Source organism: Macrobrachium nipponense, chromosome 3 (assembly GCF_015104395.2).
Source record: "Macrobrachium nipponense isolate FS-2020 chromosome 3, ASM1510439v2, whole genome shotgun sequence".
In the NCBI taxonomy this organism is placed as follows: Eukaryota; Metazoa; Arthropoda; class Malacostraca; order Decapoda; family Palaemonidae; genus Macrobrachium; species Macrobrachium nipponense.
Genome location: NC_087202.1, coordinates 127,533,720 through 127,555,481, shown reverse-complemented (window position 1 = coordinate 127,555,481; position 21,762 = coordinate 127,533,720). Strand labels below are relative to the sequence as shown.

At 38.0% G+C, this 21,762-nt stretch overlaps 1 protein-coding gene across 1 annotated transcript; it reads right to left on the bottom strand.

Annotated features, from left to right (window-relative positions):
- Positions 1–632: 632 nt before the first annotated feature.
- LOC135222281 (uncharacterized) lies at positions 633–8,166 on the bottom strand. Its single transcript, XM_064260389.1, has 6 exons — positions 8,027–8,166; positions 7,111–7,230; positions 4,384–4,493; positions 2,878–3,001; positions 1,939–2,082; positions 633–1,673 (listed from the first exon to the last, which is right to left on the bottom strand). The coding sequence occupies exons 1-6, from the start codon at positions 8,124–8,126 to the stop codon at positions 1,579–1,581; spliced, it is 693 nt and encodes a 230-aa protein (XP_064116459.1). The 5' UTR covers positions 8,127–8,166; the 3' UTR covers positions 633–1,578.
- Between the last annotated feature and the right edge of the window lie 13,596 nt (positions 8,167–21,762).

Sequence of the window (21,762 nt, the reverse complement as noted above, 5' to 3'; positions counted from 1 at the left end):
AAAGTCCACATGGCGAAGCATGTAATTGGCTCATGAAATCATCAATGACCTTTAGAATATAACCAGCTCTGTGACCCTGACCTTTGATCTTTGAAGGTAAAATTCAAGATAAGCTTTATAGAATAATTGAAATAATCAACATGAAAAAAGGTGCCGCAAATGTTTAAACAGTCTAAAACCTATTACCTAATATTTGAGTCACTTTGGACTAGTTTTTCCCCAAAAAACATTCATCACAAGTACGTAACCGAAGAAAGGATTTACCGAGTCATCTAAGCTGATTCACTCAGTTTTCTGTAGTCCTGCTGACAGACATTGTACTGGACTAATTTCTCACCAGCGCTAATAAGTGTAAAGGTTTCCACGGTGACTGAATGAATATGTGATTCTGCTAACAAACAGACAGACAGGTAGTCCCTAAACAGGCGGTCATCGGACAGTGCAGCGGAGACCCCAAACTCCAAAAGTAACCTCACCAGAGATTATAATGGGGATTTCATCTTTTGAGTGTTCTTTCTCAGTATTCTGACATAAATAGATAAAAATTGGATGCTTGCTCTAATTTCATAGTTATTTTTCAAGATCATTGTTTGAAAACTTCTTACAATAATGTTTGCTTTGATTTTTATAGATTTTTTTTTTTTTTTTTTTTTTTTTTTTTTAGAAATAATTTCTGGTAAAATACTTATGCTCTGACTTGCATGGGTTTATTTGCTGAATTGCTAAATCCAAGTAAATCGAAAAAGCATTTCTATCGATGTCATGTTGAGCATTGTGGCTACTCAAGGGTGTGAAGCAGACTTTTACTTGTACAATTATCGTGGATTAAGTGCAATTATTTACAATTTTATTTATGAAAAATTTCCTATTCACTTGCACGGTTGAACTCTTTCTAATTGTTTATCAAGGAAGTAGTGATAGTTATTAGTAACTGCAGGTTCTGTACTCTCATCCGCAGGTCTCCTCTAGAGAGATGAAAATGGAAGTAAAGAAGGTATAGGAAGAAAGGAAGAAAGGAGACAAAATGATTAAATACCATAACCACTTTTGATACTCGCACCTACTTTATGACTGCTCATATTACAACTATCTATTGATTTTCGGAATCAAAATTTAGAACACAAAACCTGACACGTGTAAATGCCTCAGTTAAATATTGTCAGAAATACAATTATATACTTATAGTATACCTTTACACAGAACAGATGAAGAGTGAAAAGCGGCAAGTAAAAGAAGCGATGTTCCACAGGCAATGTTTAGTACTTCGAAGTGATTTGAAGTTGTAGTGCTGGCTGGGTGTCCTGTGCACGTTTCACTTTCATACATATCGCAGCGCACAAGATCAATTCATAATACTCCACAGAGAATGTATCAAGAATAATCGAATAAGCTAGTCATCAACGTTATATTACTGGAGTTTTGCAGTGTACAGATATACTAATTAATTAATTCTCAGTATTAATTTACGTGTATATGATCAGTAAATTGCTCCTCACTTCGAAGAAATTCTAACTGTAAAGCAACAGAATGGTATTGCAAGTTAACTGCCTCCTCAACCAGGGAAGTCTGCTGTGGCTTTTACTGACAGACAGTTTTCCAGTAATTTCTGTCGCTGTTGCTCACCAAAATCTGTCCCGTTTCTTCTACTGTTTTTATTTTCAGCCAACACAAATCTGAGGGAGAAGAATAAGAATGGAGGCAATATTCAGGAAAATATGAAGCAATTTAAAATGCTGCAAATAATGGGTAAACATTGCGTGCATTGATTCAAGGTACAAAATGATCCTTCACAGAGAGTATTCACTAAATAAAAAAGAATGAATTAGGAAATAACCCTCTATTTCTATTTTAAGATATGTTATTGAAGGGTAAAACGGAGATGAAGAAAAAATGATCAACCATTCTGACAATTAAAAAGGTTCGCCGAGGCTTACTCACTCATGGCTCCATTGCAGGCTACAGCCGAGCAACCATTGCTGAAGCAGTTTCGGAAAGCTTCGTGGAAAGGATTGGAGACTGCTTTGTAGTTAGGAGCATCGTTCTGCCCGGCGTCCTTCCCCTCATGCAAAACCATATGACAGCCTAAAGATAAATAGGTTTATTGATGAACTGTAAAATATGCATTTCAAAGTTAGAAAATGTTTTACATCATGAAATGGAATCAGCTGATTACTTTGCTTTTGTATATCCTATATTGCATTTATGTGCAGTTACATAAATCTACAAAGGTGTATACGGCAAATTAGATTATGCTGATTTCAGAAGAGGAAAGTCCTGCTTTCTTCAGATCAGTGGTTCTTAAACTGTTTATCACCACGGCCCCTCTAAGAGTTGGTCCCCCCTTGCACCTGGTATGAGTAAAATTCACTCCCAGATTTAAAGGTAAATGAGAAAAGAAAGAGAAAGAGAAGAGATAGGGAGGTGGGTACATAATTACAAAACATGGCAAGCCCAGCGAGTCTACCTAGAGTAGTAGACTTTAGGAAACAAACGTCCTAAGGCGAGACGTTTGCATTTTTCTCATAAACTTTTAAATATTAGTTTCTCACTCTTGTGAAGAGAATAGCGAATATAATTGGAGAATTTCTAATTTTTCCCTAGGGCTTGCGCCTCCCATTGAATTTGCTGATGTCATCCAGTTGAAGAACCACTGCTTTAGATGACCTCAGGTTTATAGTGACAAGCGGTGGGCTGTTGGTATCAGGAATCAGCTTAAGATGAAGTTACACAAAGTGCAGTGTTTGAAGCATTCGTTCCTAATAACAACTGTCTATAGTAATGCAACAATTCTTTACTGAAGCAATGTTTGTTGAATGCAAGAATCATCAGAAAGGCCTCTTTCTTTCCTCCTGCATTAAAATGAAACATAAATAGTACTTGTCTTTCCCATCTGATGCTGTTGCAGAATCCAGGCATTTGCACTACAGGTGTATCCCTCGACAGTTGGTCCTAGTTGGTTTCGGGGAATGTCATAAGTTACCGGAACACCACCTTGGGGACACTGAGATAACAAATAGATTATGTTCAATTATGCCCTCTGGGTTATGTTGAAGATTACTCATAGGATGGCTTTAAACATTGTGATTAAGTTACCTGGAAGAACTCTCTGTTCTGAGAAGCAAATAATTCTGCAAACTTCTAAAAATTACCAGATTCTTTTTGGCCAGTTTTAGGTGGCTATAAAAACGCTTAACTTTATATGGAAAGAAATCATTTGCGTATGTGGTTCAAGTCATAGTTTACTTCTTTTATATTTATTCATTTTGGTTTATAGTATATAATATGTAATGCATACCTAAATACCTAATGAACAAGGTATAAAAGACATTTTAAAAAATCTTTAAGACAACAACTGAAGCAAATAGATAATAAATCATTAATTATTTTCTAAACAACTGCAAACCACTGTCCACATAATATAACAAAAGATCATATGTCGTCAGCCAAATTATTAGCTTTCATTTTTTATTTGTCCTGCTGAATGATTCATTATACAGTTGAGTGTGTGTACGACTGAAGATTAAGCCAGATAATGCAGGCACGGTCTTGCTTCTTAAGCGGCTACTTAGTAGTAGTTTTTTTTTTTTAAGAGGACATTTTATGCAGAGAGTCAGCCGCCCTCCTAAAGAATAAGGTATCAGCTACGTGAAATTTCCCCTCTATTCAGTGGCTGGACCTGGTCACTTGGGAATTCCCCTCAAGAGGTTTCTTGCCAACTGATGACTGAGAAATTTCCTGACTATTTTCCTTATACAACTCAAAAATTCGCCAGTCATTTGTTCGCACTGAATATCAGGTTCATGTTATTTTGATTACTGCTAAGGCCACTGATTTGCTATTCAACTTCAAAAATATGCAAGTCCATGATGCAGGAATTTTCTAGACCAAATATCTTATTCTGATCAATACTAATCACTGAACCTTAAGTATTTTCTTTTGTTGAAAGCTTCCCGCGCTCTTCATGAAACAACAACCAAGTCGGCCTAGGATTTACAACAATGTTCATATTGGATGACTCATTTGGCCACCTGCCTCTTCATCCCTTATAAGGAGGACTGTACAGGTAGCAGAATATTCCTCATTTCGAGTTTACCTGGGAGTATTATAGAAAAAATATCATTTGTCTTCGCTGGAAATTAAACAGCTTACTTTTTTCGAGGCCAATATCAACATCCTTCTTAAACCAAAACGACATTGCTTTTCAGCTCCTGATCAATTGAAGTTATAATTACATATGTTTTGGTTGCAACAACTCCAAAGAATTCGGCTACTGTACTCACCATTATAAAACATTTTGAGTATTCTTTGAATTCATGATCCATACAAAGGGTTTACAAACTGAAAATGAATTCTGACAAGATAAGGGGAAAAAATAATGCTAACCTTTTTTGGCACTGTGTAAGTAAAAATGTCCCAGCCACTCTGTTCTGACACAGATGAAAGTCCTGACGTAATGGGCGTCGTGTTGAGCAATTCACACGTATCAGAGGGACCTGGAAAGTGAAGACTTATTGTACCTCTGAGGTGCAATGTGTTCAGAGAGGAAAGGTTTCAATTTCCATCTATCAATCCCTCAAGGGTCTATGGAAAAAAAGTCCGATTCTACATATAACCAGTGGCATATATCTTTGACTTTCTTTAATAAGAACTTCAAATGATGAGGTTTTTGTATTAATATGACATTCAAATGTTAACTAACGAAGGGACATCATTGTAAGACTGATCTCTTGATTAGGTATTGTTCTAAGAATTATTTTCCAGAGAGAAGCTAAAAGAGACACGATGAAATTGAAGTTTTATTCTGTGGCCGAGTTGCAAATTATTGTTACACCTCGCTAGCTGTTTCCTTACAATAATTTCATTGCATGACCATTAATAGCGATAAGTCTAAAGAAACGTATATGTTTATATGGGTGACATATAGAAGACCTCCAAAATTCACCAGCCACCCTGCATCCCGCACAGCTCTCACTGAGAAGCTTCCACGCCTCCTCCAAACTAATATAGCAAAGTCAGCTGATTTTAGATTCCCCGGATCGCCGCAAGGGCGACAGTGTTCCCTGACAACACAAGTGCACTAATGACTAACACAGTTCATACTGGAAGGCTCTCTATCCTCCTTCTGCAGCAAGGACCAACTATTTGACTGAATTTTACTCGAAAATGTGGGATGACTAACATACAAGTAATCATGAGCAGTTGTTTCCGAAACTAATGAAGTATAACTTGCCCTCTAAGCTGGTCCCATTTATTCCAAGGAGGTTGGGACCAGCTGTGCTGGATGCAGGGTGGCTGGCTGGTGATTTGTGGAGAGCTCTTTAGAGCCAGGACATTCATGGAGAGGCAAATGGCCTGAGAAATATCTTAATAATTCTGCTGAGGAATGAGGTGTGTGTGTGATGTAATTCTTTCAGGGTTAAATTTCTATTCGTGTTTATTTTATATAATTGTTTGGCTATACTATCCCATGTATTAAAATGCAGTTCAGATTGAACCTAGAGCACCCACGAAGAAGACCATAGATACTTGGTTGAAATAGCTGTCAGCTAAGGATTGAATGAATTTGACAGTATTGTAGAGATTTAGTTATCCCTCCTTCCAGACTGGAAAAAGGACTGGAGACATTTCAAGATTTTGCAGTAATTAATAGCAGCCATACGTGTATTAGGATCAGAAGAAAACGAAGAAAATATTGTCATAAACTCAAATAATTCATAAGTAAATTATCCCAGAGTGACAAATAAACCCTTTCACATGAAGCAAATGACAATAAAGTTCCATTTCTTTAGAATGCCAGGAAACGCAAAGGCCTTAAGGGGTCTGTGACCCGCACCCATGTCTAGAGTTAATGATCACAAGAAAAGTAACAGGTTAATGAACGTTGGGGTTCTGACCATACATGGCTGTGGTGCAGGTGGGGAGAAAGAATCGGCAGATGACCTGTTAATGGAATGGAAGTTAGATTTTCCCCATGTGGGCATGAATGGTAGGGAAATGGCTGATTGTTTTTGGAGTAAGTAAAAGGAGCAGAGCGGTGTAAAGTATAGAGCGAGGGGTATCGGGGAGATTCTGGAACAGATGTGAAAAGGTACGAAAGCAATGGTTATGCAGGGCATGGTGAAGGAAGAAGTTGTGGTAGTTAGTGTGAATACGTATGGACTGGAAACAAACTGACAGCGAAAGATTTTTATTGAGGAGGAAATGTTGTGATGGTGAGCCTGTATGGGGGGGATTGGAAGAAGATTGAGGATACATATGTGCCTTGCTTTGTTTCGAAAACAGGGAAGGGTAGTTTTAATATGAAAATGTTGAGGAAAAGCGTTTACCAGATTTTGTAATTGTGCAAATGAGATGAAAAACCAGGTTACTGGATGTGAAGGTAGGAAGTGGAGTTACTGATGATGGATGGAAGTTCAAATATGTTTAGTCTTGTGGCCATTTCAGATATTCAAAAAAATCCAAATCACTTCGAAAATCGATTTCCCATGGCTGACCAATCGTCGCTGTCATTTTATTTTCTAAGCCTTCTTTGGTGAAGCACTTATTTCGGCCACAAATCTCAGCTAAAAGGACCACCAGAATTACCCCGGTATGGAGTTTGCTGTCTATCAGTAACTCCACATCCTATCAATACATCCAGCAACTTGGGTTTTCATCTCATTTGCTCAAATACAAAATTTGATATACGGTTTCCTCAACATTTTTATATTTCTCCCTAGAAACGTTTAATTGCCATAAATCAAGATAAGTCCCAAATACATTTTTTCCAGGAAGAACAATTCTGTTTATCTCTCTGTCACCTACTGCCATTTTTGTAGTTACCCATTAAAACTATCCTTTCCTGCTCTCCAAACAAAGCAAAGCACATATGCATTCTCTTGAGAAATACATCACTGATTTCTTTCCAGTCCCACCCATAAACACCCACCATCACAACATTTTCCCCCTCAATAAAAACCTTACACTCTCATTTTGTATCCAACCCTTCTTACGATCATGAAGTTTTCGTGCAACGTCATAAATATGACACCGAGAGACGTAAGAGAAATGTCGCCTTGCATTTTCTGTATAATAATCTAAAAAGTAGGCACGCCACCTCTGGTATCTCACCTCCATAATTAAAGGAGAGGCATTCGGGAACGTCGGAGCATCTCACGGAACAGAGCACAACCGGGTAATGATGAAATGTGAACAGGACAGCACCGGTTGTCGTGATGCGCTTCCCTGGACCTGAAAAGCAGAGTTCGTTCATCATCACACAACTGGCAAAAGGTTCTTATTCTTGAGCCGAACTCGTTTAGCAATTCCAGTGGTCGACTAAATCACAATGGCTGCGAGAATGATTCAATAAAGTACTCAAAAATGATAACCTGAAATTTTCCATAAATATCAAGTAATCATAAACAATTTATATGAAATGTGGCTATACGTAAATACAACCATTTATGACAAAATATTGGATAATGTTTCAGGGTAAAATTGCGTATTAGATGTCATAATGAAAATTTGGTTTACTATCAGTAGACTTTGAAATTCCTGGGCAGAGCTGTATTCAAAAAGATTTCCTCTCGATGATTGTCTCAGAAAATAGTTTAGCAATACAGTGACGTCACCTCTGTGTCACCCTCAGGAGGGAGTGGGTGAGGTGCTCAAATGTTAGTGGAGAATGAATCGTCGCGCTTCGATCACAATATGTTCACATTTATGACATTCGAGCGCCATTTTCCCTGACCTCAGTTATGGTAAGCCTGAAATTAGTTAAAAACTGCAATCAGAGCCTGTGAACCTCCACCGTGGCTTGTACAGGCAGCTGGAACGAGTAGTTTTCTTTACATAAACGCATGCGACTCAATAAACGAGATAATGATAGAATCCTGGGTTCACTTCCAGCCACGAATCGAAATAAATGCAATCATTTGTTCTTTGGTACATGATGAGTTAAAGGGGGTTGGCGAGAGAGAGAGAGAGAGAGAGAGAGAGAGAGAGAGAGAGAGAGAGAGAGAGAGAGAGAGAGAGAGAGACTTACCTGTCTTTTTCCAAGAAAATGATTGGATTTGCGCTTCTGTTTGGGTCAGAAAGTAATGAAGGAGGAGCAAAATGTAGTTTCGTGCCTTGTTAACTCTCATAGTTATCCACTTGTTACCTTCACGGCTGCGATGTATAGGCAGACCTGCAATAAAAAAGAACAAATTGTGCATTGACGGAATATGGAAAGTGTGTCAGGCTGATCACATCATATAATTATATCTATATTATCTATAGATCTATATATTATATCTTAGTATCTATATTTATCTATATCTAGATATCTATATATCTATATATCTAGATATCTATATATCTATATATATATATATATAATATATATATATATATATATCTATATATATATATATATCTATCTATCTATGTATACATACATACATCATATACATACTACATACACATACATACATGACATACATCATACATACATACATACATACATACATACATACCAATACATACAATACATACATATATTGCTTTCACTCCTGCCGAATCTCTTTTGCTATAAATACAGACATATACAAAATGAAAACTAATGAATATACGAGTATGCATTTCAATTGATCACAACGAACACAAAGGCTAATTGGAATTCTTGGCCTTTTTCTACTTTTTTTTTTTTTTCAAGTCATTTCCTAACGGACGAAACTTAATGGTAGAAATTCACAACATGCTAGATAGACAATGCAAACAAGTCTACAGGCCGTTGGGAGCCGAAAATTCCCAGCTGTTTGAAATTTATGGATAAGATATCAATATCTTAAGGAAACCAGTTGAGATGCGGCTCCAAAAGTAGTGCGTGACGTCATCCACAAATGAGTACGACGACTCCAGCCCCTCAAACACGTCAGGTGTGACTCTTTGGAGTCTGAGCGACCTGTTTGTTCATTTGTACAGCCTCTCCAGCACAAGCATTGTGAATTTCCACCGTTATATACTATATGAGTCCTTCGAAAATGCCTGAGAAATATATCCGAAACCGGATTTGTTTATACTCGTATTATCCCTGTGGCATTTTTTTTAACAGCCAAAAGACGGACAGAAGCTGACAGAGTCAGATGAGGAGGATGACAACCATCTCGTATTCCCAGTGTTAGTGTATCTGGGTCTGTTACAAAAGTAAAATTGCTTGTAGAAGGAGAAACGTTGATATCCGGTCAAAATATTTGATATACAGTTCTTATAACGACGAAGGTTGCATAGAGGAGTGACAGAACACTGGTCCCAAGAGAAGGGAGGTCAACTGACGGGGGGCACGAAATTTGTCGCTACCAGCGCATTCCTGGATTGTGACGTCATAGGGTACCTCCCGATCTTGTTTATATCCCAGGTCAGGCTGCTGACTTCTCAGTCGTTTACAGACTAGGCAGATGATTGGCAGAAAAACATTTGCACGTCCGCATTTCGATTAAACGCGTAGGTCTCGTGCCTTACTGTAGTAGCACTGCTGCCATTCAAACAAATTGCCAAAATACTGCGCTTTCTGCCGTTATTCATCGAATCACATACACACACACAAAAGAGGTAAAAATGTTCGTAATGGCTGCTTCCTTAAGAATGAGGAAATTAAACAAAGATGGAGTCACCTTTACAAAAGCAGTAGTGGTCGTTTTAAACGGACAGCATAGGAGAGGAATTGGAAATCTGAGCTGTTCCCTCTACCGTCACCAAGAAATTAAACAAGAATTAAAGCAAGGTCACTCCCATCATTGCTGTTACCCGCATCACAGGGTAAGGGACAAAGAAAAACATCGAAATGTTTCAACACTAACATTTATATCAGCTCATAGCATTTACTCCGATCGTTTCTTTTTGAAAATGATCAACCTATCTATCAGTTAGTCAGTCTGTCAGTCTGCACACACACACACACACAGACACACATTAGTAAACAAAAATCCCACCCAAGGAACAGCAAAAATTCTTCTCTCTTGGAGAAAATACAATGAAAACTTGAAAACTGTAGCGCGAGTCTCACAAAATTTAGGAATGAAAAACCCCATGTTTTTAAGTTTGTTAGATTGCCTCTCCTGTACCATAATTTTACACAAGTTATTTCCCCAACCTGAATCGTGTTTTCATAATTTTAACCGTTCTACCTTTAAATCTCTTTTAGAAATGGCGGTGCTGGACACCGTCTTTATTTTTAACAAATACCAACATAGACAATTGGAGGGTATGGCCATGGCGTCTCCTTTAGGTCCTACCTTTTCCAATATCTTTATGTGCTCGCTGGAAGAGCGCTTTTAGATGAGTGCCCTCTTTCCTCCGCCCTTTATTTTATTTTATCAAAGATACGTTGACGACACCTTCACCCTTTTCAGGCGTAATTGTGATTGCGGTGCATTTTTGAAATTCGTTAATTCGTATCACCCAATATTAATTAGTTTACCCTTGTTACAACCCTTGGGAATTGTTACAACCCTTGGGGTTGTTATAAAAGTTCTTATTATAATAATTGTTGTCAGTAATAAATGTAACTCAGTGCTAAAGGTCAGTGGAAACAAACACTCAAGAAAACTTAACAATATTTAATACTTAAATAACACAATTTAGATCAACCTTGTCGGATGACAAATAACATAACTTGATAACCAGGAAGGACAAATACCAGTCCTTAGAAACACACTGGATTCCCTAAAACTAAGAAGCTAAGTCCTAACAAAGACAGGAGAAATAACCGTTATTGATAATAAACTTGATTGGATCCAACAATTTAGCTGGCCAGGCCAAAAATTACCCTAATACTAATTCCAAGAAAGAAGGAAGACAGAGTAAATAAAACAGGAAAACCATTATAAATCCTACCTATCAACACAAAACTAAGCACACAAAACCTTGTCTATAATAGACCTACTGAATGACGTTATATAGTCTCGATGCAAATATGACAATATATATATATATATAGTATATATATATATAAGATTAAATAATACAAATGATGTATAGTTCTTCTCACTTCAGTGGATGTATCAGAGGAGAGACAAAACTAGGGCCGTGATCCACTCACCATAACAGCTATCAGGGCAGGTCCTGAACGCCAGAGTATTACCATAAAGGGAAAGCGATCCCAAACGAAAATCAGAGACACTCTGTCTTACCTGGCGTCAGCCTCCCTACAGGCCATCTCACGAGCTAGCAAGCTCCCAAAAACCATAGCAGCTGATTGAAGACGAAAGCGACGGCAACAATTCCCTGGGAATTCATCCTCGTCAGGGAAAGGCAGGACTGGCTCAAGTCGCAGGTGACAGGAGCACCTACGAGTACCTTATTGATGTACTCAAGCCGCAAGTCGAGGCAGGAGACACTCGAGTCGCAGGTGACAAGAGAACCTGCAGACAACAGATCAAGGCGAGGATCCAAAGCGTAATCCAAAGAATCGTCGTCCAAAATAAACAGCCAAATAATCGTCATCCAAAATCCAAATCAGTATGCTGCTCAAGGTGTGATATCAAGGGAGTGCTCAAGCCCGAACTGAACTGTCCGAGCACCAACGTCCAGACATCACCAAGACGCGTTCATAAACACTCGTGTATATAAAAAAGAAGAAACAATCGTTAAAACGATAGTTCGGTAATATAAACAAACGGGGAGGAGGCGCCTAACCACACTGAGAAACGTTAAATTAAGCACTTTACGCTAAACACTTAAAATGACGAGACAACGGACACTTAAATTTCAAAAATAAAATAAACAAATGCTCATCCAAAACAAAGGCTATTCTGCCACAAAATGATTCTTAAAAACTAGTAATTAAATCTAGAAAAACAAGGCTGATCTAAATTCATAAAAGGCAAATAAAAAATAATCTAGTCCTTTCTAATACCTTCCTCCCCAAAAACAAAAAAAAATTATTCCAATAGAATAAATTTTTTTTAATACAAAACATAAAACCTGTAAAGAGAAAAGGATTAACTTATCACTCTCAAGACAAAGTAAAGTCTCTGTGTGAAACCTGAAATAAGAATTCTCATAACACTACAACAAACGAAAATCAATAACTGAATTGTCACACAAAGAAAACTTACCAGCCTAAACAACAGAGAAAACATAAATCAAAATAAACCAAAAGGTCAAATTAGCACAAAATAATTACCACGAGACACTGACTGTCTCTAATTCAGCCAATAACATTGAGTTTACACATAACAGACACTACCACAGTAATGACCGCCCGCACTTTGGTCACTACAGGTTTTCCTTTGGTTCAAAAGAAAACAGACAAAATCATTAAATGCCTCACTAAGAAAACCTAGTAACTAATAAACCAAACTTCAAGCAAAACACACTCATACTCATGCTCACATCTCTAAGATTAACGCAAACCAACTGAAGAGACGAGAAGGGCGAGGGGAGAGGAGCCAAATCGTGATCAAGTCTATATCCTTGAAAGGGCATCGGGAATTCGATTCTCTGATCCCTTAACGTGTTTTATCACAAGCGAGAATTCTTGCAATTGCAGAGCCCAACGTAAAATTCTCTGGTTGGCTCCTTTCATGCGCTCGATGAAAACCAGCGGGTTGTGGTCCGTCCAGATTTCTATGGGAAAAGAAAAATTAGTCACATACGGCTTAAAATGCACAAGAGTACGGACCAAGGCGAGGGCCTCCTTTTCAATGGTGGAATATTTTCTCTCGGCGGCCAGTAGCTTTCGACTATAATATGATACAGGATGAACCTCTCCTACCTCGTTCCTTTGAAAGAGGACACCCCCAATACCTATGTCACTGGCATCCACAGCAATAATAAAAGGTTTCTGGAAATTAGGAGAAGTCAATATTGGATTAGATACTAATACCATCTTAAGTTTAATAAATGCTTCCTCGCACTGAGAAGACCACACAAACTTCTGCCCTTTCTCTAACAATTTGGTAAGTGGCTGAGCAATGTCTGAGAAATTTCGCATGAATCTGCGATAATAGCCAGTCATGCCCAGCACTCGCCGAACCTCTCTGACATTGCACGGCCTCTTTAAATTTATGATAGCCTCGAGGTTGGCTTGTTTAGGTGCCACCTGACCCAAACCCACCTCGTGACCCAAATAGCACACTTTTGCTTTGCCAAACTCACACTTGGCCAGATTCACAACAAGACCAGCAGCCCTTAAAGCTTCAAACACTTTACTTAATCGTAACATATGTGTCCGCCAGTCGTTGCTATAGACTACCAGGTCATCTATATAGATTTCTGTACCTTCCAAACCACAAATAACCCGGTTCATAAGACGTTGGAAAGTACATGCAGCGTTTTTCATCCCAAAGGGCATTACCTTACACTCGTAAAGCCCGAAGGGAGTGACAAATGCAGAAATCTCTCGTGCTCGATCAGACAGGGGAACCTGCCAATACCCTTTCAATAAATCCAATTTCGTAATAAACTTAGCAGCCCCTATCTGATCGAGACAGTCATCTATGCGAGGCAAAGGAAAAGAGTCATTCTTAGTGTGTGCATTAACCTTACGGTAGTCTACACACATACGGAACTTTCCGTCGGACTTCTTAACAAGGACTATCGGGGAGCTCCATGGGCTAATGGAAGGTTGGATGAGATCGTGTTCCAGCATATATTTAATCTCCTTATCAACTATATCCCTCTTAACGGGATTCAGCCGATAAGGACTCTGTTTTACAGGAGAAGCATTTCCAACATCTACATCATGCTCAAGAAAATTAGTTAGACCTGGAGAATTCTGAAATAAATCTGGAAAAGAAGAAATTAAATTAATTACATCCCTCCTTTGAGCAATCTCCAGATGCTCCAGCCCTTCCTTCAAAACTTCTAAATTTTGAATATTATCAAAAAGAGCATCAGAAGACACCTGACAAATTAAATCCTCCAAATCCTCTGAAGGTAAATCCATAACCTCAGCCACAGGCTCATAAACAATAGCAAGAGGATCATGTCTATTTGAGGTATAGAGTTTTAACCTATTTATATGGAATATCCTGCACTTCCGTTTGGTTCCAGGAGCCTCTATTTCATAATTCACCTCTGACAACTTCCTCAACACCTTCCAGGGCCCCTTATATCTTGGTTCAAGGAAATTATCAGAGTCAGTACTCAAAACTAAAACTAACTCTCCGGGCTCAAACGACCATGCTTTAGATTTCCTATTCGAAATTTAATTTCATTGCCGCCTGAGAACTAGCCAAATTTTCTCTGGCAAATTTCCAGGCTCTAGATAATTTTTTTCTCAAGTCCTCCACAAAGTCTCCTACGTTTGCATCCCTTCCTCGACCAGTCTCAAGCATCTCATGAAAAATCTCCAAAGGCCCACGTACTTTGTGTCCAAAGACCAGTTCGAAAGGAGCTACACCAGTTGAAGAATTCGGGTGATTTCTTAGAGCAAAGAGAGCAAAGGGAAGCCCTTTATCCCATTCCTCCCCTTGTTCATAACAATACTTTTTCAAAATAGATTTAAGGGTCTGGTGGAACCTTTCCACCACCCCCTGACTCTCCGGATGATAGGGTACACTGGTTTTGTGCCGAATGGCCAGTTCAGCACACTTACCTTTAAATACCTTACTAGTAAAATTTGTACCACAGTCAGTTTGAATAGTACGAGGGAGACCATACCTGGAAAAGAATTCAATTAGTTTGTCAAATACAACCTTAGAGGTTATCCTTCTCATTGGGAAGGCCTCAGGGAATCGAGATGCTCTATCCATGATTGTCAAGAGATGGGTAAATCCTGACTTAGTTTTAGGCAAAGGCCCAACCACATCAATAACTAATTCTACAAAAGGCTCACCTATCGCAGGAATTGGATTTAAGGGAGCTTTAGGAATAATTTGGTTGGGTTTCCCCATCACTTGACAAACCTCACATTCATTAATAAATTGTTTCACAGACGATTTTAATCCTGGCCACCAAAAACATTCTGCCAGCTTTCGAAAAGTTTTACATACACCGAAGTGGCCAGAAAAAGAATCATCATGTGCAAGACTCAAGACAGACCTACGGAATTGAGATGGGACAACAATTTGTTCAATACGAGATGTCTTGCTCAGATCATCAGTTGAAGGACGACTAATCCGGTATAGTAAACCATTAATCACACAAAACCTAGGTTTAGTCAAATCCACAGTGTCACCTAAATCAAAATTAAATTCCTTTTTCTGAGCTTCAATAAATGAAGACCTGTCCCAATCAGGTCTCAAAACATTGCTAGCTACGCTACTACTACTACTACTACTGTCTAAAGACCCGGGCCTCTCTAAGTCTACTTCTAAACTACTTAAGATTAAATCATCGTCATTATCGATTAAATTTGCAGCTTTTGCTGCTGCACGGGTTGTCACTGCAACTGGACAGGTCTGCACAGACAATATGGGAAACAACTCCTGTCCTTGGGTATTTAACATATCGTTACCCAAAATGCCGTCAATTCCAGGAATAGGGAGACTCTCAACAACTGCCAACTCTGTCACTTTATCATAACCAGGGAAAGACAATCTGACCTCCACTAACGGAGCTGAAACAATGGTGTTCGGGAACCCTCCCAGAACAACAAAATTCCCTGTATAATCAACTAAATCTTTCAAAGATTCTTTCAAAACCAGAGACCGAGCTGACCCTGTGTCCCTCAAAAATTTCACACCAATAGTTTTAGAAGTAGATATCAATTTACCAGGCCAAATATATTTATCATAAAGTAGTCATGACTCCTTTCTGCTAGAAGACTGACTACTGCTACTACTACCATTACTAGTGCTAGCTACTGGACAGTTTTCGATGATGGGATTACTGATAACAGGTTTACAAGTAGATATTAGTGACACAGGATTATTATTATTCCTTTGGAGGTACCTTCTTCTGGCATTACACTGTGCCTGATAATGTCCCTGCTTATTACACCAGAAACAAGTCCCCCTACCTCTATTATTCATATTACCTGGGCCAGAACCAAACCTATTATCTTTGAAAAAGACACGAGTGTCCTGTCCACTCGAGACTTTTCCCTGGTTACTATCGGGTTTATGATTTTTATCTGGTGGGTTACCCTGCCCACGAGTATTCACAAAAGAGCCTGACCTCCTCTGAAAATTAACTGGCCTAGCAGATTGAAAATTCACATCCTTAGTCCCAAAACTACTAGACCCAGTTCGATGGGTCAATACAAACTCATCAGCAATTTGGGCGGCCTTACCTAAATTAACAGCTTTTACCTCTTCTAGATAAATTTTCAATTCCTTACTGCATGACTTCTTGAATTCTTCTAGAAGCATGAGCTCCCTCAAAGAGGAGAAAGAGACCACCTGGCGGCTTTTTAACCAATCATCAAATTGTTCCTCCTTAAGCCTAGCAAATTCCACCTAAGTAAGGGAGGCCTGCTTCGTAAAATTTCTGAACTTAAGGCGATAGGCCTCAGGAACCAGATCATATGCCTTGAGGACTAGAGCCTTAACCTTATGATAGTCACGGGCTATACCTTCTTCCAAGGCATTATACACTCTTATAGCCTTGCCCACCAACCTACATTGAATTAGTACAGTCCACATTTCTGGGGGCCAAGACAACCGGGTGGCAACACGTTCAAATGCCTTGAAAAATTCTGGGACATTCAACTCGTCAAACACTGGCACCAATTTCAAGGCCGCACCTACATTAAATTTATCCTGCGAGTTGCCCCGAGGAGTACTAAAATGATTAGAGTTGCCCTGCAGCCTAGCAATTTCTAAATTGATATTGGCCATCTCCAATTCATGCCGCCTCGCCCTCTCATTCTCCTCAAATTCTAGTTTCATCAATTCTATCCGTTTACATATTAAGTTATATTCACTGTCCTCCTGGGACACTACAGGCTGTACTGGGGCTACACTCACTGGGACAGGGTTTTCTACCAAAAAGGGGTTAGTAGACACATTAGATTTAATTTGCAAATTAGCCTGCCCTTCAAAAATAGTTCCAATACGAGGAGGATCTTCAAACAAAGAAAGACCTGGGTTCACACTAACATCTTCAATCACACTACCTTCTCGCTCGGAGTCACTGTCACCAACACTATCAAAATCCCTAGCCAAATTCTCTCCTTCAGCCATACCCTGAGCTACCTTACTTTTTACAGCTACCAACAATTGATTTTTTGTATCCGCTGCCCTCAACGGAATACCTAACCACCGGGCACAACTTACTAAACAAGCCTTATTCAGTACTGGTAGATGTTTTATACAATCAGCAGACCCTAAAAACTCTGCGGGGTCAAACACAAAATCCTCCATTGTACCAAAATTAGCAGGGGAGAAAGGTAATACTCTACAACTTAAAGAAAATATTGCCAAATTAACAAAGTGTTGTTCCACGGACCAAAACACTGAGTACACCTGAGAACAATCCTGTCACGGTCGCCAAATTGTTACAACCTTGGGAATTGTTACAACCCTTGGGGTTGTTATAAAAGTTCTTATTATAATAATTGTTGTCAGTAATAAATGTAACTCAGTGCTAAAGGTCAGTGGAAACAAACACTCAAGAAAACTTAACAATATTTAATACTTAAATAACACAATTTAGATCAACCTTGTCGGATGACAAATAACATAACTTGATAACCAGGAAGGACAAATACCAGTCCTTAGAAACACACTGAATTCCCTAAAACTAAGAAGCTAAGTCCTAACAAAGACAGGAGAAATAACCGTTATTAATAATAAACTTGATTGGATCCAACAATTTAGCTGGCCAGGCCAAAAATTACCCTAATACTAATAACCCTTGAAAGGGAAGTGAACGACAGTCTTCCGTTTTCAGATGTAGAAGTCTTTCGTGAAAACAGTCAGTTTAAACTACAAGTTTTAGGAAAAAGACACTTACAGGTTTGGGAAAGAATTTTCATAGCTTTTGTTTTCATGATTTTAAATCTAACTCCATTTTTACTCTTGCATATAAAGCCGTCTCCCTTACGTCCAACTGGCTTGTCTTTCATAAGAAATTACCTTCCTTTTATTATATTTTACCGATAACTGCTTTACCACCAAGCTCGTCAACAGGGTTATTTACAAGGTTCTTAATAAAGAGTTTTGCAATAACACCAATGAAATAAATGTTCCAAAGCTTCCTTTTTATGCCCGATTCCCATTTTTGTACGATGATTCCTTTAGGGTCGAGTTTACAAGAATTATACAAAATACTTTGGCGCATTAAAGGTAAAACTTATTCCTGTCAATCCACTAACAATTGGACCCATGTTTAGATTTAAAGATCGTTTATGCCCCTCATGTCCTCTGGTATTGTATACAAATATTCTTGTCCCAGATGTAGTCTGGGAACTTACGTGGGTTCTTCTAAGAGGATGATGAGGGTTTGCAAAGACTGCCAGTAAAAAATGTAAAGTTTCCATTACATATGATGATTTTATTATTGTGGGTCAAACCTCCAGCCCAAATGAACTATTGATCCTCGACAGTCTTTTCATTAAACAACTTGTTCCGCAGTTGAACAACCAAAACCACCTCCACCCCATTGTATCGTTCTTAAGCCTATCGTTTTTATATGCATTCTTTTAGTTTTTGTTTATCTCTTGCCATGGTAGGTCTACCCCCAGAACTCAAATATTTTTTAACTCTGTATTTTACTTATTTATTTATTTGTTTATTTATTTAACCTTGTCTGAACTTTCAATTAACGTATCTGCTTTTAATTTCTCGTGTTGTTTTCTCAATTGTTAGTGTATTTTTATGTGTGGGAAGTTTCGGTTTTCCTTTTAAATAGTTTGTAAATTATTTTTAGACAATTTTCAAATTAATTTCATTTATATTGGTCATTATTTATTATACAGACCCTGAGAATGATTCTGCTGAATGCGAAAAGCGTCGGTTGGAATAAATTGTAATATTTCGCCATGTTTGTTCCTGCTCCTGCTCCCTGTGCATTTTATATATATACACGTATATATATATATATATATCTATATATATATAAATAATATATATATATATATATATATATATATATATATATATATATCACATACCCACAGGTGAAAATAAGAGACGTGGTGTAGGTCCTGACCGGTTTCGAAAATATTTCCAAGCCATTAACAAAGGATGATACATAGTATTAGAATTAACAAATATATATACTACAGACACTACTGACGGACATACAACCGTTTCAGACTGCATATCCCCCACAGGCGGCTGTCAGCAAAGGGGTGGCCTTCAAACCTCATTTTGCTAAAGTTCATAATATGCTCGCAGGGGACAATACCGGCAAATGTACAGACCATACGAGACTACAAATCTGCACCTGACAGGTGTCAGGGAGGCGTGGTTGTAAATCTCATTAGCACTGCTACCCCTTACTGTGTTTACATATATGATAATCTCTTTCCATACATCTCTAATGCCTAAAGGATCAAGTTTATACATCTCTTGACTAATATTCATATATAGCTGTAACTTTCTTTTATAAGACTAGATTCAGTGATAATCCTTTCCAGTGCATTATTAGAATACACACCCCATTTGCCCCTTCCTGGTCTCACTTGCATGTCCAAAAATACCAGTTCCTTGTGCATATCTCACATTTTTTATGCTGCTCTAGTCTCTTTTCAGTTTTTTTACCCGTATGACCAATATACAATTTGCCACGAGACTTACATAAAATTTTATATATACAAATTTTAGTATTAATAGGCGAGATCTTGATAAGTACATGTTTCATTGTTTTATTGTTCTTAATTAAAGCAAAACATTAAAACCAAAATTCTTCAGAAGATGGAGGATATCTTTCATATTATCATTATAAGGCAGTACAAGTAAATGTTTGTGGTGTGAGGTTCTTTTAGATGCGGCCAAAAAAGGCTCTGTATCAAAACCAAAAAGAATCTTACAACAAAAAATTTGCTTGTACTGCCGTATAATAATAATAAGAAAGATATACCCCAACTTTTTAAGAATGGTGTTAATGTCTCATTTAAGAACAATGGAACGTACTTATCAAGAAAACTCCCAACAGTACTTAAGGATCTGTATATATAAGATTCCATGTAAGTCTTGTGATAACTTTTATATTGGCCAAACGAGTAAAGCACTGGAAAAGAGACTAGAACAGAAAAAAAAATGTGTGAGACATGCACAGGGGAACAGTGGTATTTTTGCACATGTTCCTGAGAACTATCAACTAGGAAGGGGCAAATAGAGTGTGTATTCTAATAATGAACTGGAAAGAAATATAATTGAATCGAGCTTCATAAAAAAAATTTACAGCCATAATATGAATATCAATCAAGAGATGTATAAACGTCACCGTTTAATATCAAAAGAAGTTTGTAAACTGTTTAAATTTTAAGGTAGGCAGTAGAGATGTATGGAAATAGGATCATCATACTTGTAAACACAGTAAGGGGTAGCAGTGCTAATCAGATTTCCAACCCCACCACCCAGACACCTGTCAGGTGCGGATTTGTAGTCTCGTATTGTCTGTATGTTTGTCGGTATTGTCCCCTGAGAGTATATAATGAATTTTAGCCAAATGAGTTTTGAAGGCCACTCCTATGCTGACACCTGCCTGTGGGTGGATCTGCAGTCTGAAACGGTTGTGTGTATGTTCGTCAGTACTGTCTCAGTAGTATATATATCTGTGAATTCTAATACTATATATCAGTCCTCCGGCAATGGCTTGGAAATATTTTCGAAACCGGTTAGGACCTACACCATGTCTCTTATTTTTTACCTGAGGATATGTGATATATATATATATATATATATATATATATATATATATATATATATATATTATATATATGTGTGTGTGTGTGTGTGTGTGTGTGTGAGTGTGTGTGTGTGTATTTTATATATATATATATATATATATATATATATATATATATATATATATATATATATATATATACATTGGAAAGAAGGCTACAAGGTAAACAAAAAGATCAAGAATACCAAATGGTTAATTGTCAAAAGGGTACAAATCAAATTAATAATCGAGGATAATCAAAGATCACGCGGTCATAAACTAAAACAATAGATTTAACCATAAGTGAGACGAAAGCATAGTCATACAAAGTCCAAAATATTGTATATCTGCAACTTTTTTAATTATGAAGGCATCCAGTGTAAACAAATCACGACTTAAATTTAGAACGCATCCATTATTTGACTTGATGACAGTTCTAATCTCCCGCTCACAAAACCTCGCTAACAGTTCTGGCAGGACTTTGTTTATGTAAGAATATAGGATGTCTCCAGATGAAGTTTGCATTTTTGGTCCGAAAAATTAAAACGTTTTGAGCCTCGGGAATTATCTCTCCACCTGACCTGGCCTGCATAGATCCTGTTTTCTTGGGAAATTGCTAAAAATAAATAAGGGTTTCTTGTTTTGTGGTAAGTCTGGATTTTCATGTGTTGAGACATTTACAGAATGCCTGTCTATCTATCGTAAGAGCGAGCTGTCACTGAGAAGCAGCAGCATCCTTCTTGACCTAAACAAGAGGCTCCAGAAGGAGGTGTAGTAAGATGTCGCCTCATCCTGATAGAGTTCGCTCGAATCAACGAGAGAGGTTTTTCTAGGACTTGTGGTCATAAAATCAGGCAAACATTGATTGATTCTGGATGAACATACTGTTTACTCCTTTACACAGCAATTGGCCTTGGCTTTTAGTCCTTATTTCTTTATTAATTTGGCCCAGGCAAGACTTTTGTAAGATGAACTTAGACCATGCGAGTAAAAATCAAGCACGGAGAGCATATCTTG